General features: G+C 36.2%; 1 protein-coding gene across 1 annotated transcript in view; it reads left to right on the top strand.

Moving 5' to 3' along the window:
• Positions 1 to 5337, top strand: part of EDNRA (endothelin receptor type A) — a 32275-nt gene extending 26938 nt beyond the window's left edge. Inside the window, exons 6-8 of the mRNA XM_059826747.1 lie at positions 1092 to 1225; positions 1633 to 1741; positions 3600 to 5337. Of these exons, the coding sequence (XP_059682730.1) occupies positions 1092 to 1225; positions 1633 to 1741; positions 3600 to 3740 (384 nt within the window). The 3' untranslated portion in view covers positions 3741 to 5337. The remainder of the gene's footprint in view (positions 1 to 1091; positions 1226 to 1632; positions 1742 to 3599) is intronic.
• The last annotated feature ends 9405 nt before the right edge of the window (positions 5338 to 14742 follow it).

A 14742-nucleotide genomic window follows, 5' to 3' on the forward strand; every position in this document is an offset into this window, starting at 1 on the left:
TCCCTATGGCCTTGTCCACAGTAATGCCTAGCCACAATACTTTTGTATTTTGATAAAAACTGCTATTATAAGAAGGAAGAAACAATAATAGCCATATTCAAAGCCTAACAAGACTTACTGTAATCACACATTCGAGTTTGAGTTTTTTAATGACAGAGCCGTGCAACGCTTGTTATTGTTATATTACAGTGGCAGTTTCAGAACTGGTATTCTTACCCCTTCATATGCTTCTCTCTATCAAATCCATGCCTACCAAACACTGCTGGTATGCATTGTCAAAAATCCACTAAAACATCTGTAAACCTCTAGAGCCATATAAAATATCCATTAAATTGTAATTATTTCCTGACTAAGTATTATGAGATTAAGCTGTAATACAGACATTTCTAAAATTCTGTTTGTAGAGGAACTATTTACTTAAGAACATCAAGATCACATAGCAAGGATCACATAGCAAAATTAATATACTGTGCAGTATCCCTTTATGTAACGTAATGCATGCTAAATATAAAATAATGCATCAGGGAGAATTTGACATCCTGACTAGGTACGTGATTGAATGGAACTTTTATTGCCAATTGGTTTAGCTGCCTTGGGTTTACAGATTGCCCCACATCAAGGATTAGGTACAAGTGGTTTATCAAACAGGTGTGATCCCAGTTTCCCTCATACATGAAAAAGTTTTCTTGCAGATTATGCATGTTTCTGAAGAAAGAGATTTATCTGACAGCTTGCCAGAAAACTAATCCAGTGTAGAGGAATAAGAAGGGCTGGGAAAGTGATCGGGTTCAGGAAAGCCCAGCAGTGGATTTTCCTTAGCTAAAATCTACAGTGTCCTGGCAATGACCTGTGTGTTGCAGCTGCTCCAGTCTTGGTGAGGAGCAGGTTTTGTTGAGGATGGCCAGAACCAAGAACATGGCAAGCCCCATAAAAAACAGGTCAGGGACAACAGGTAGTCTGGAAACTGCACTTTGAGAATCCTTGCATACTTTATCTAGATTACTTACTTTGCTGCTAACATCACTACATGACAATAACCTACCAATATGAATTAGGCACTCACTCACAATTATCTCTACTTCTTTTTCTAGCGTCGAGAAGTTGCAAAGACAGTTTTCTGTTTAGTAGTGATTTTTGCTCTGTGCTGGTTCCCTCTCCATTTGAGCCGAATTTTGAAGAAAATGGTATACAACGAAAGAGACCCCGGCCGATGTGAACTGCTCAGGTACTTAATTTTCTGTGTCAATCAATTGGTTATACCAAAAAAATATAATGCTGCACACTTGGAATTTATGTAAGAAATGTCATTGTGCATGCAACTGTGGTGTTAGAAGAGCAAACACTTTATTTTACAACTTTTCAGCTGCATCCATTTTCAGGGGTTTCAGTTTTAATGGGGTAGCATAATTTCAATAAATGTTGTCTGTCACCATTGCAATCACTTTCCTCTGGCATTTGTGAACTTCTGTGAGAGAGGTTATTATAGACCTGGCATGGTGCAAGATTAGATTGAGGGAGTTAGGTAACAGAGAATTAGTCTCTGTGAGAGAACAGATAGTAACCACAAAGAGCACGGATGCTTCTACAGTATACAAACAGTTTAAATCTTTTGCTTTCTCTTTTGTTGCCTAGCTTCTTGCTACCATTGGATTATATCAGCATCAACCTGGCAACCATGAACTCTTGTATAAACCCAATAGCTCTGTATTTTGTGAGCAAGAAGTTTAAAAACTGTTTCCAGGTAAGATCTTCCTGATAAGATTTTATGTCGAGTTAATGAATTGTATTAAACCACTTAGTTATTACCTAATTTTAGCAGTTGGGAGAGGAGGCATGTAAAGGAATGGAAGTTTATAAATTGCCTAGTTTACCAGCTAGCAGCTCACATAGCACACATACTAAACTGAAAGTAGAACTATCCGCTTTATCTGAAATGCTAAACCAGTAAGTAAGTTTGACATAGTCCTCATATATAAATATGTAAACTGAGATAGACATACTCTTGTAAGTACTATTTATCTGCATGTGACATGTACATGAAATAGAATTAGGTTGATAACATATTTCCCACTCTAGATGAAGAAAAAGAACACATACATAGGACACCAAGCTGCCTGCAGTTAAACAATCCCATTAACAACTAAAATTTTCAGGCTTGAATACCAAAGCAGGCACCTGAGTTGACTTTGGCAATTAAATACGCATTATGGCTTTTACCTGCATTTTTCCAGTTCCTACACATGAAAACATATTTTAAAGCTAAAATAATTTCCTTGTGGCACTGTGCCTCTGCAAGTCCCCATTCACCTAATAAATGCAATACAGGAAGAAAGAAAATGAGAGCATGTAGTGGTGAAGAAAGTAATGAAATGGAAAAGGAAGACTGAAATAGCTTTACCTGCAAAGAAAAACCAAAGATGACAGGACTGTGCCACTAAACTTTAAGTCTGCAAATAGGCAACTCAAACTACTGAAAAAATGTAATAAATTATTAGAATAGGGAATACCTGTTTGTCTGTAGCCTGCTCAGACTCACAAACTATTTTAAGGGAGTATTTTCACATGATAAATATGAAGCCAGCTTTGCTTTTTATGTTCCCCTACTTCATTTGGGAACTGTGGAGAGAATAATATGCCCGAACTTGTCCTCAGGTGAAAGGGAGAAGTAACAGTGGGTACTACCAGCCTGCTTCTCATATCATTAGTTCATTCTTTCCATCTGTCCTTCCAAATAGAATTAACATCCAACAACTCTAATTAAAGAATTTTCAGGTATTATTTAATCCTTCCCAACTTCCCGTTATAGCTTACTCGTTCCCTTCTAGTATCAAGGTCATTAATTCAGGCAATCTTTCCATTTTGTGTTTGAATTTCTCACCCTGCCTCTGTTGCTATTTTACATACCCACCCATAGATAGATAGTACGTATTTCTTAAGTCTGGCTTTACCTCTCTGCAACACTCCCTTCTCATTGAGTTCACAGAAGTCATGGATCTATGGCTGTTATTGCCATTGCTCCTCTGAGGCCCTAACTTTCCCCTAAAGTAGAGATTCCATCTGCATAGAGTTAGGCATTAGTTTTTGTGAAGGGAGGGGAGGATAGCAGAATCCTTTCTGCTTCTTTCAGAAGAGACAACTGAACATACCATCCTGTGAAGAACCTGGGAGTATGATCCTGAATGACCTTCTATTCTTAACTGTGAAAAATGATACATCTCAACCTATTCACTGTCCCTTTTCCTAAATAATTCTGTCATCTTCTAAGATGTGAAAAGAGACCTAAGTCACAGGCTGGGGAATTTTCTTCTTTTCTTTTACATGCTAAGCAGCACACTGATCCCTAAGTTTGAAGTCAAACAAATTCCCTATTGATACTGTGAAAGATTTTGTTAAACAAGAAGCACAGGCCGGGCCTGATTTGCTACGTCTGTGATGTTTAATCACAAGAATTGTTTGCATCCTAGGATAAAAAATTTGCCTAAGTGCAGCTATCACTCCCTTCAGCTACAATTGTCTGTTCATTTCCGAATGAAAAACATGGCTGGCAATCTTCATAGACTTGATAGATTTGTGGTAACCTTTTTTTTTTTTATTTCCAGTCATGTCTTTGCTGTTGCTGCTCCCAGTCTAAAAGTCTAGTGACTTCAGTGCCCATGAATGGAACAAGCATTCAGTGGAAAAATCAAGAACTAAACAATCACAATACAGATCGAAGCAGCCATAAAGACAGCATAAACTGAAAATTAAGGACTCTGATGCCACTTCAGACTCAAACAGGAAAAAAAAAGTCACAACCAAGCTATTTCAACAGGAAGCCCAGTGACTGTTCCATAATCAGTTCAGACATGTGCACCCTTATAGCTAATTCTAGAGGTGACTGAGTAGATTGACTGACTGTAACTGATGTTCTGTGAACTGAGATCCACTGGATGGTAATTCTGCCTCTGAAAAGGATATTGATGTGATTATGACACAAAAAACTGACTTGAACTACGTAGGTGGTTTGCTCTTCTGAACCAAGCAGGAACTGTCCAGTGTCTATGACTGGTACAATACAATCTTTTTACCTGACTGTCACCTAGAATTAATCACTCCGGAATTTTTCAGAAGATATCAAAATGGAATCTGTCTGTGACTATATTTTCTCTCTGCCCATTTGTCTTTTAGCTTTTATTTGTGTGGTGGATATATTCCATGCACCAGTATGTTTTGCATGTCGTTGTTGTTGTTGTTGTTGTTGTTTTTCAGGTTTATGTTGGAAAATGTTTTGGTCCACACCAGTATTTTATTTACTTATGATACAATGGGTCAGGACATTAGCTGGGCAGTTCACATTTGTAGCACTTCAGTACTCAAAAATAGGAAGAGACCATCTAAAATAGCATCAACATTTGGCACTTAAGCACAGATTAATACCAAAAAAATAGGTATTAATAATACAGTACTATACGGTGTTATTTATTCTAATGCTCTGTACAAAATAAACATAATAAACGTAATCTATATCAGCCAAAAGAATGCAAGATGCCCACAGAGGGGCACCTTACAATGTGTTTTTAATTAACCTGCCATGTTAATTCTTAAACTATATGAACCTATTAATCTAGTTAGACTATAGCTGCGTTAAATCTAAGTCGAAGTGAGGGTCAGTGGAACACAGTGAAACACTATTAAAGCTGTCCAAAAAGTTCTGAGAATATAGTTATTATCATAGCAACTATGCACAACACTACTTACGCATTGTGAACATGAGGTTATAGTCATAGTGAATGCAGAACTGTGGAAGTCTGTAACAGCTGGATGTGCACAAGGATCTTTTGTGCCTTATGCTTACAGAGTTCTTTGTCTTACTCTCGCAACATTCAAAGATTTTAATGGGGTTTGATAGTTTATTAGAATTGTTAACCATACAAATGCTATGAATGATATATAGAAAATATTGCTTGCATACATGGAAACTGGTGATTTACTTATTATTTCCATCCATTACGGTTACATGGCAAGAGATTCCTCGTTTGGCTATAAAAAATTTCAATAGGTAGCCTTTCATTAAATAGTGGAACTAAATAGTGTGGTGTCATATATAATATGCCTCATGCACAAACCTGGTAGGAAACCTATAGCATCTGTTGTGCCAGACTAAGAAGCAGTAATTAAAATTCCACAAAATTTTAAACATCTGTTACATTTCAAGTGAAAGATATAATCTTGCATATTTTTATTTTATGAGGTCAAAATGCTAGTGCCTACAGTGACTTCTGCTGCACAAGTTTCTCAAATGTTTACATTCACACAAATCTTCTAAAGTATATTAAAAAAAAAGTTCTTTAAGTTGGATTATGTATTTTTGTGTGCTTTTGTCTCTGTGACGTATATGTGTGTAAATACATACAAATTTATGTTCATGTGTTATAAACCTAAATACAGTCTTCTGACAGTGCTCTGTAGTAGTGCCTAAGAGCATGGTATTGAATGAGACTTGGCTGAATTTTATTCGAAACTCTTAATCCTCAAACTGTATCAAAGACCATAGTAAATGAGTAACAATGCTTTCCTTTGAGAAGGTTGAATTACTGAGTCTCTTTACATCCTGACACCTTCACTGCTCCTTTGACAGAATGTATTGAGCAGATGATAAAGGTAAACAGAAAACAGACATGAGGAATAGATTTAAGTTGTAAATTGCCCCTTCTTTATTTCAAGGCAGGAAAAAGCTTTGTGCGCTCTGTTATTTGTGTCTTGGTGCTCTTCTGTTATTTTTCCAATGGTTAGACGAACCAAAAAAGTCATACTATACCAGCAAATCAATAATCTGATTGTTCAGAGACAATCTTTTCTACCTGTCTACATAAGACAGTGAGCAGTAGAGAAAATCCAGGACAGAAACTTTAAGACTCTTAACTTCTACAATAAAAAAGCAGCTACCTGCAAAAGTTTCAGACCCTGAAAAAGACCATTTTTAGCCTTTACCAGCACTGATACCAACCACAAGTCATGAAAAGCTAACAGTTTTCATTCCAGCTTCAACTGGAGACACTTCAAACGTCTATTGCTTTCAAACCAATAGTTGGCTCTACTGTGTGGCAAAGAAGTATGCATGTGCACACACAAAGCATACTTCAAGCCAGGTCGGCCTAGATGGAAAAAACATCTTCCTACTCCCCAAAAAGCTGACTGACCTTAGTGGCAGCATTACAAAATACAAAACTTTTTAACTAAAGAAAAAAAGAGGGTAAAGTATCTAACAGATGTAAGAGGTGTTTTTGAGAATGCTTTAGAATGATTTTTGGAAGCTTACTTAGGGATCAAAGCCTGCAAAAACTAATTGGTGATCCTCATTCCATCTCCTCCAGGCAGTGGAAGGACAGACAGAACCTAAGTAACAGTGACAAGTGAGGTCTCGAGAGGTCTCAGACTCTTTTTTGCCACACATGCTGTTTTGTATTTTCGCTGGCGGCTGCTGCTCCCACTCACAAACCGATCATAAAGACAACGGGTGTTACGATGTGGCAACTATTCTGAGGCGGCAAATGTTTCTGTAAAACTTGCTAAGGTACTTACTTTTAAAATTCTCTCTTATTCTTCCCACTGATAATGGTAAATATTCTTCCTAGCATTGTATCTACCCTCAATTCTGAAAAAGCTACCTTTCCAAAAGAACCAACAAAAGTCTTCCACAATTCTGAAATAGAATCATATTTAATTTTAACCATTCCTTTTCCTGCCACGTTCTGCAAAAAAGTGCTCTGGAATTTCTCTTTGTGCATCAAGAATGGTGTAGGTTTAGTTGGGATTTTCCTCTGCTGTTGCACAGAAGCTGCTTTCTCTTTTACATCAGAACATCCTCCTGTTATTTCATAGATGTTTTTATGTCTGCTGTTTGCTTTCCTCTCAGCTGAACCAAGCCTAGCTTTTCTCTGCAGCTGACAGGATCTCTATTCCACAGTTTCAGATTAATTTCTTACACTTTTTGTAAGATCTGTTCATCATAATCAAAATCCATTTAACTATCACAATTATCCTTTTTGTGGACTTCACAATTCCCAACTCTTTTCAGTCCAGTCAGTGTAAAATTTCATTGACTGTTTCCTCTTACATACAGTCTCACATCTCAACTTCAAACACTTTGCAGAGGTTTCTTTAATTTTAGAATCCAGTTATTCTTCTTGTTTTCGATATGTATTTTTTTCAAACTATCTCACTAAACATTTCCTCTGTGGTATGTTTTATACTTATTTGCTTCAAAGATACAGCATACATAGCCTTTCACTTGTATTTATGTTTGTGTTTATTTATTTACATATGAAACTCTGTGCTTCAGGCCTGACCTAGCCAGCTCCTGTGCTTTGGAAAAAAATGCCTATGCTGTAGTGCATCACAAATCTCACCTGACAGAACTGCTAGCTTGGTTCTGTGAAAGGAGGCTTATGCAACTCTCACGTCTGAATATATTTATTTTTGCTTTTAACACAGTCAGTTTCAGGTGTTTACCTGTCTGTCCCTCCATCTTTCAAAAACAATGATGATGAACCCCCTACCCAATTTCAATAAATAAAGTTCTCATCATTATGAAGTTACAGAGAATTTCACAAAAACTGCAGCATGGGTAGAAAAACAAGATCCTACTCGTGCTCTACGCAGAAAATTGCTGAAATGGAGTTTATTCACATGAGAGAGAGATGTTATGAACGTTACAGATGCAGAAAAAGCTTTGATCAGAGTTTGCAACTTGTAAGACATCTGAGAATCAAACCACAACACACAAATTCTTGGAAACCAGTATTTGTAAGTTCCATTGCTTGTGGAATTACTGGCTTTTTTGCTGTTTCTCTCATCATTTACATACCTACCACAATCTTGTTACTATATCATTTGACTCTGTGAAGCCTTATGGGTTTCAGTTTGTGAGAAGACATGGTACAAGTTCAAATTCTGCTGCATTTGTATGAACAGATTTCTGCTCAAATGTCCCTGAGGCAAAGCATGCATTTTCATTAGAAGAAACACATTCAGACTGCACGCTAATATTGCCTTGCAAAATTTCTTCCAGACAATCAGTTGTGCAAAGCTTGGCTCAGCGAAGTATCCCTAATTTACAATCCTCACCCTTTCAAAGACTAAATAAAGGCAATTATCTCCAAAATCAGAGTAAGAGAAGACACATAAAAAGTTTACAGAACAGAAACAATTCCCAAGTTGCATAGCAAAAAAAACCCAACCAAAACCAGGCATGTTTAAAATGTGGCTCTAAAAGAAACACAGCTTATCATTAGTCCAAGTGTGGGAAAGGAAGATAAGAACTAAATAAAAAAATATAGGTCATCTCCAGTTTATCTAAAGGAAGATGAAATTCATTGACCCCTAGTATCTCATCTAGAATTGGCTTTTTCTCTGTACAGATACCACTGCTTCTGAAATGAACTGTTGCTTGAGTCACAGTTTTGCAGTCTCATTAGTTACAGTAGCTTATTATTACAATAAAGATCAACATAATAAGTGTTACAATTGATAAGAAAAATTAATTTATTCCATTTTTCAGCAGCACTCTGCCCACATTTCTCAGAGTAACTGAGTATCTGGAAAGTGCTCTGAAATCAATGATTTGGAAATACTTGGTGCATCCCAGAATAAGGCCTTTACTTTAATCTCATGCTGTCTTAATCCTTGGGAGTAAAAGGACTGAGTCTACAAGTTACGGAATCAAGCATCCAGAACAATTAATGAGAAGCATTTCTAAGCTATCCAAGAGAACATGCATTCTGCTATATATTTTTAACTTAGGGGAAGATTAGAAATCCATCATTACTAGACACCACTGTGCCATCCCGTAGCCACACTTTGTATTTATTGAAATCTCTATGTCCAAAGTTTTTGTGTCTCTTCCCCTCCAAAATTGTTGTACAGTGGCCTCCTTGGTATTGCCTCTGAATAAAGTATACATTTGGATTAGCTTTCTTTCAAATATCTCCACAGTATTAATAAAGCATGCATCTCCAGATACGTGGTATATTCCAATACAGAAGCACAATTAAACCACACTACCAGAAAAGTCACAGATTTTTAGGGTCAAGTTTTAAACAGAAAATTAACATAGTACTCTTGGGACAAATGAATAATACAGTTGAGTACTACTAGTGGAAAATATATTGATTTTTTTAATAGAAAAAACCCCACAAACTATACCACTTTTGCTAATTCAACCAGAATTAAAATAATAAAAGAGTAGATGTTTACATGAATAATAAGAATGTCCACAGTTACATAAGCTGGGATAAAATACTGTAAGGGCTATAAATCTTTATGCTCCACCGTATAAAATATGTCTAAATTCTGGGGATTAGGAAGGCATAAATATCCAATGCAAGATTCTTTGATTTTCCTGCCATGTTTCTCTAAAGTATGAGCTTCAAGAGACATCTCAACCTCAGACATAATTGTGAAGAAAGGGAGATGCCTTACTGAGTGTTAACTAACATTGCCTTCTTGCACTGCGAAAAAGCCATTTTTTGTAATATCCAGCATCTTCCAGGTTTCCTGTATCACAAATGAACTGCAACAACTCCAATGCCAAGGACTTCTCCAAAATCAAGGAATTGTTGAATTACTTCCTTTTTATGATCATGTGAATATATGAGAATTTGCTTGCACAGAACTTTAACCAGTGGTGGTTCTTCCATATAAAGTGCATTTATATAAAAAAACCCTCATCTTCTCTTCCATTTACTTAAAAAGTGTGAGCCATTTAGAGAGAAAGCAGAAAAAAAATACTGTGTAAATTAACTATGAGCACTTCCATACCACATATGCCTGTACAGTATGATAACCAAGGATGTGAACAGCCGATTGGGCAATTAAATACCAACATGTTTTAACATAAAAGTGCTTGTTCAGAAATTTTGTTTCAATTTTCACTATTCTACAAAAGAGACCAGCACAGTAGTAAATTTGAAAGTTGGGTAAATTCACTTGATGACAAATACAAGAATTTGGCCTTGGCACCCAAATTTGTTTAAGCTTATGTTTGAAATGGCACTGGGGTAAAGGCATGAGGTTAATCTACAAAGAAGATTATTGGCTACAACTTCAGTACAAAAAGGCAGCTAAAGAAAGATCAAATTCACTTCTAAGATCTCCAAATTTTTCAGTCTAGAAGTGGTCTTACACACGAACTGTATCCCAGTTCTGTGTTTCATAACTAATTTATGTTTCCAGCTAAGGACTTCTATACATTTTATCAATTTTGTTTTATTTCATTTTTTATAACCTGCTTGGCAAGTATGACAATGGCATCAAGACTTAGCCAGTCTAGCTTTACTTACCTGAGATTATAATTTGCTCACACAAGAATTGAATGCATCTACACTGATTGAAATAAGAAAATAAAGAAGGATGTTATTTTATTCTCCAGCTGAAGGTATTCCCTCAATCAAAGTTAAAACCAGTCATTAAAGTAATTTCAAGTTTCAAGCAGTAACTTGGGATAAAATGCTGAACCTACTGAAGTAAATGATAAAGTTCCCACTGGCTTCAAGAGGACTGGGATTTCAGTCAGGATGTATGATGGAGACCCATCAGTATGGTAACTCGGGCAACGTGACTAAGCCCATTACAGCTAAGCAGGACAGAAGAAGTAAAAGATTCTGTGGGGCTTGCATGAATAATTGCGGAATTATCATCTCATATGCTCAGGTGGAAAAAGAAGCTTTGGCACACTTTTCTTCCCATAAAATCAGCTTAATAAAAGAAGTCAGAGGTAACAGGGTTCTCCCCTCGCACCACTCCACCAACAGAGATAGGTGGCCAGAAGAGGAGAACAGGAAGATTGTTTACTTGCAGGGAACAATCCTCCCCATAGAATATTGATATTCTGAAAATCCAGAGTATTGTCCTGATCCATACTCCAAGATGTAACTCTTACTTACACAAGCTATTGTGCAGATATCAATAGAATGATTTATGTCAATGCATGTATTGCATGTGTCCTCTTCACTGTTCAGGCAGATATTGGAAATGTACAGTTGGCTGGAATATCCTAACATTACATATCCCTGACATGCCTACTGCAATTACGCAGATCAGTTTTACTGAAACAATTCTGGTCTACGCTGAAATCAATGTGGACATATTATAATGTGAGCACATATCTCTCAGAAATATAGCAACCCTATGTCAGAGGAATCACAGGATCAATATTTATTACTGCAGGGGATGTAGTACGCTGTATTCCTGAAGAAGTTGATATATACAAGAGAAAAGTATCTCTGTGGGGGTTTGTACTGCTGAGTCAAACTGAAAACCCTTACAATTCTCCTGATACACAGACCTCTGGGATCTGCCTCCGTTCAGAAAATTTCATCTTCTGTAGCTGATTACATATTTAGCTGTTCTAAGGATGTATTTTCGAGGCTTTGGGAAAACACAGTTTGCACTTAACTAAACACTACATGAGAACTGTCATGTACAGTCATTCCCACTTTGCAGTTTTTGCCATGGGAATGTGCTTTCATAAATGTTGTTCTGTATGCAAATAAAATAATCAAGTAAAATAATATGGAAAATGTATTACATGAAAAAGAATTAGATGTCACAAGAAAAGGAGCTCTCTATAACTAAGCCAACCTGACATACTTCTTATCAAGCTCCACTTGGTAATAGTAGATTACTTTTTAGTTAATCTGCTAGTAAATGTCAATAATCCTTCCCTTGAATTGAAAATAAAAATGCCACACAATGCTTAATTTATTGGATAATTGGTTAACTTTTTCCCTGCTGGGTGTCAAAATTGAACACAGATAATTAATTTAATAGACTGTTTATGTCTTCGTTCAAGGAAGATTAATTCACCCCTACTTTGTAACCCAAATTGCGGTGCTGTGCCTAGAACTGGTTAACAGTTGCAGACGTGTTAGCAACAATTTGTTACACTGGGTGCCAAGATGGAAAATGGAAAAGATTGACCAACCCAAATAAATAGACAATGCAATTCAAGAACAATTTTGAGCTCACCAGGGAGCTGAAAATCTATTCCAAATGCTGCTTCAACTACATGTTGTATAAATACTCTAATAATATTTTCCAAAACTATGCTCTGCAAGCCCATGGCAACATAAGCTGCATAACAGTTTTATAAAACATTAAAAATGAAACTTTATAATCTTTAATAGTAAAAGTTTGATGATGAGTAGTGATCTGCAAGAAATTTTGAGTGTTAACTATTCTTCATTATCCGAGCTCTGCAGAACCCTGAGAACTCTGCAAATTCAGAAGATAACAGAAACTTTCTTTATAGTCTAATACACAAGTTAGAGGAATTGGAAATTGTGTGTGGAATTCCAATTTCTCTGACTCGGTGCTTACAGTTTGTCCTTGACATCTCTCTTACTGTCTTGTCCTTCCCTCTGAGATCCTTTCTTATCCTTGATTTATGACTGCCAATAAGCAGGATGAATTAACTTATGTTGAACTCTTGACTTCTTCCACTACTTCAAATGTTAACGTCATCCAGGCCTAAAGCTGGCCTTAAGTGTTACTGCCCTATACCAAAAGTTTCAATGTGAACATACCTTAAATTGTCAGGGTAGTTCCTGAAGATAAAATAAGTAAAATGTAATAGTTGTAGGGCAGGTGATTATAGGAAACAGAATAACATTAAGGGGGAAACAAGCAATTAAATATTGGTATTGAAATGAGTTTTCCATCTTTAGAAAAGGCTATCTATCAATTTTCCACAACTTTTCTCTCAAAGCCTCTTCAGAATCACAATCAATAAAAAGATGAATGCTTCCATTTCACATCAAGGAAGCAAAAGGTTTTATGCAATCCCTATACTAAGCTAAGAGTAATAAAAAACAATTTTAACTTTTAGATATACAGAGTATAGAAGATTCTGAAGTCTAATTTGCAATGGATTAATATTTTTATTACAAACAGTTCCAGAGCTCTCAAACTACAGATATAAACAGATACCTCCAAATTAACTTTAATCTAGATTTGGTATTTGTAATCTCTCTACACAGACAAAAAGCTCGGCCTAGACAGCCTAAACTTAACCCGGCAGCACAGCAAACAATGTAACGTTCTACTGCAATTAATGGTTACAGGTACTCGAATTAATTTAGAACTAGATCAAGCATAGCTTTGGCAGTCATGTTTTTTGTTATGAATTTTAGGAAAGAAACAAAATCTCTTCAGGACTCTAATTACAGAATTTATCCTTAGAAAGGAATCTGACATAAACTAGCTACTTTTCCCAAAATTGCATCTTTACAAGGGAAAGAAAAAAAAAAAAAGAAACCCAAAACATTTGTTTCTATCTGCGGAGTTGCAGGGGTGCTGCATTAGAAATTTCACCAATATAAACACTGCCTAGAAAAAGCCCTTTCAGGTCAAACATGAAGTGTATTAACACAGCAATGTGTGGAGTTTAACAGTGTGGGAGTTTACAGCTCTTGCTGTATTGCTCATGATCCCAGCATAGCTAGAGTATTTACATTTTAGGACAATCAGCTGACACCTTTCACAAGTATCACTTTAAAAAGAAAAAGGATTTAGAAGATGAAGGATTTACTATAAACAAGGAGGAAAATCAAATTAATTTTATAATAACATCATAGAATGGATTAAACTCTAAAAGGAGTTGAACATAGAAGATAAATGGTATCAATTTGTGGAAAAGGAAAGGAATACATCTAAAGTAGATAATCAGAAGCTGCTCTCTAATGAGAAGATGGAATCATGGAAACAGACCTCGAGGTGACTGTGATCACCAAGTAAGTGATGTGTTTGCAATTGAAATATGGCAGCAAAAAGGAGAAATGCAGTTTGGGATGAATACATAGAGACATTAAGTGTCACAAGGTAGGGATTTAATTTGTGACTGTAGTGTGATTATATGTGGAATAATTGTGTTCAGAATATACAATCGTGATTTCAAACATTGCGTTTTGGTAGCATATTATTTTAGGGAGTGGACAAGCTAATTTCTTGAGAGGTCCTTCAAAAGTAAAAGTAATTTTTTTAAAAAATGGTACAAGAGAAAATTAATGCTATAAAAATAGATTAGTTTAAAATGCTGTATGTAAAATTAACATATTCCTGTCCAGCACAAGAGTCAGCTCTATTTTGTATATGTATGAGCAGTCTTTCTTTGCATTAATGATCATAAGGATCTAAAAACCTAAAGCAGGTATACTGTGACAGACCTTTCTGTCACCCATGATCATCAATAGCAGACACCTAGGGAAGGGTGTAAGGACAGTATAAGCATAAGTAACACTTCACTGGTGGACTGTCCAAACCTTCAGCAAACTGAGGTGAGAATCAGTACATTTGGGGGAAATGATGGGTATTTCTCCATTAATTTATCTTCTTGACCCTAAGTAATCCTTTGGTATTCATAGCCTCTTGAATGAATCCAGTGATTTAACTTACATTGTGTGAGGCTATGCTATGAACTTGCCATCTGATCGCTTCCTTCAATATTCCCTAGTTCTTGTATTAAGAGACAGTAAACAATTGCTCTTGGTTTACCTTGCTACTTAGGACTTTACAGACTCAGATGTCTTTTCCAGGCTGACTAGTCTGTTTACTCATATGTTGTAAGAAAGCTGTTCTCTACCATTGATCATCTTTTGCCTTTTTCTGTATTTTCCTGAGTTCTACCATGCTATTTTCAAGATGGAAGGGATGAAAGAGAGACCAACGTGACCTAGATGCAGCAGCATAATCATGATCTATTTTGTT

The sequence above is a fragment of the Gavia stellata genome, chromosome 19 (assembly GCF_030936135.1).
Source record: "Gavia stellata isolate bGavSte3 chromosome 19, bGavSte3.hap2, whole genome shotgun sequence".
In the NCBI taxonomy this organism is placed as follows: domain Eukaryota; kingdom Metazoa; phylum Chordata; class Aves; order Gaviiformes; family Gaviidae; genus Gavia; species Gavia stellata.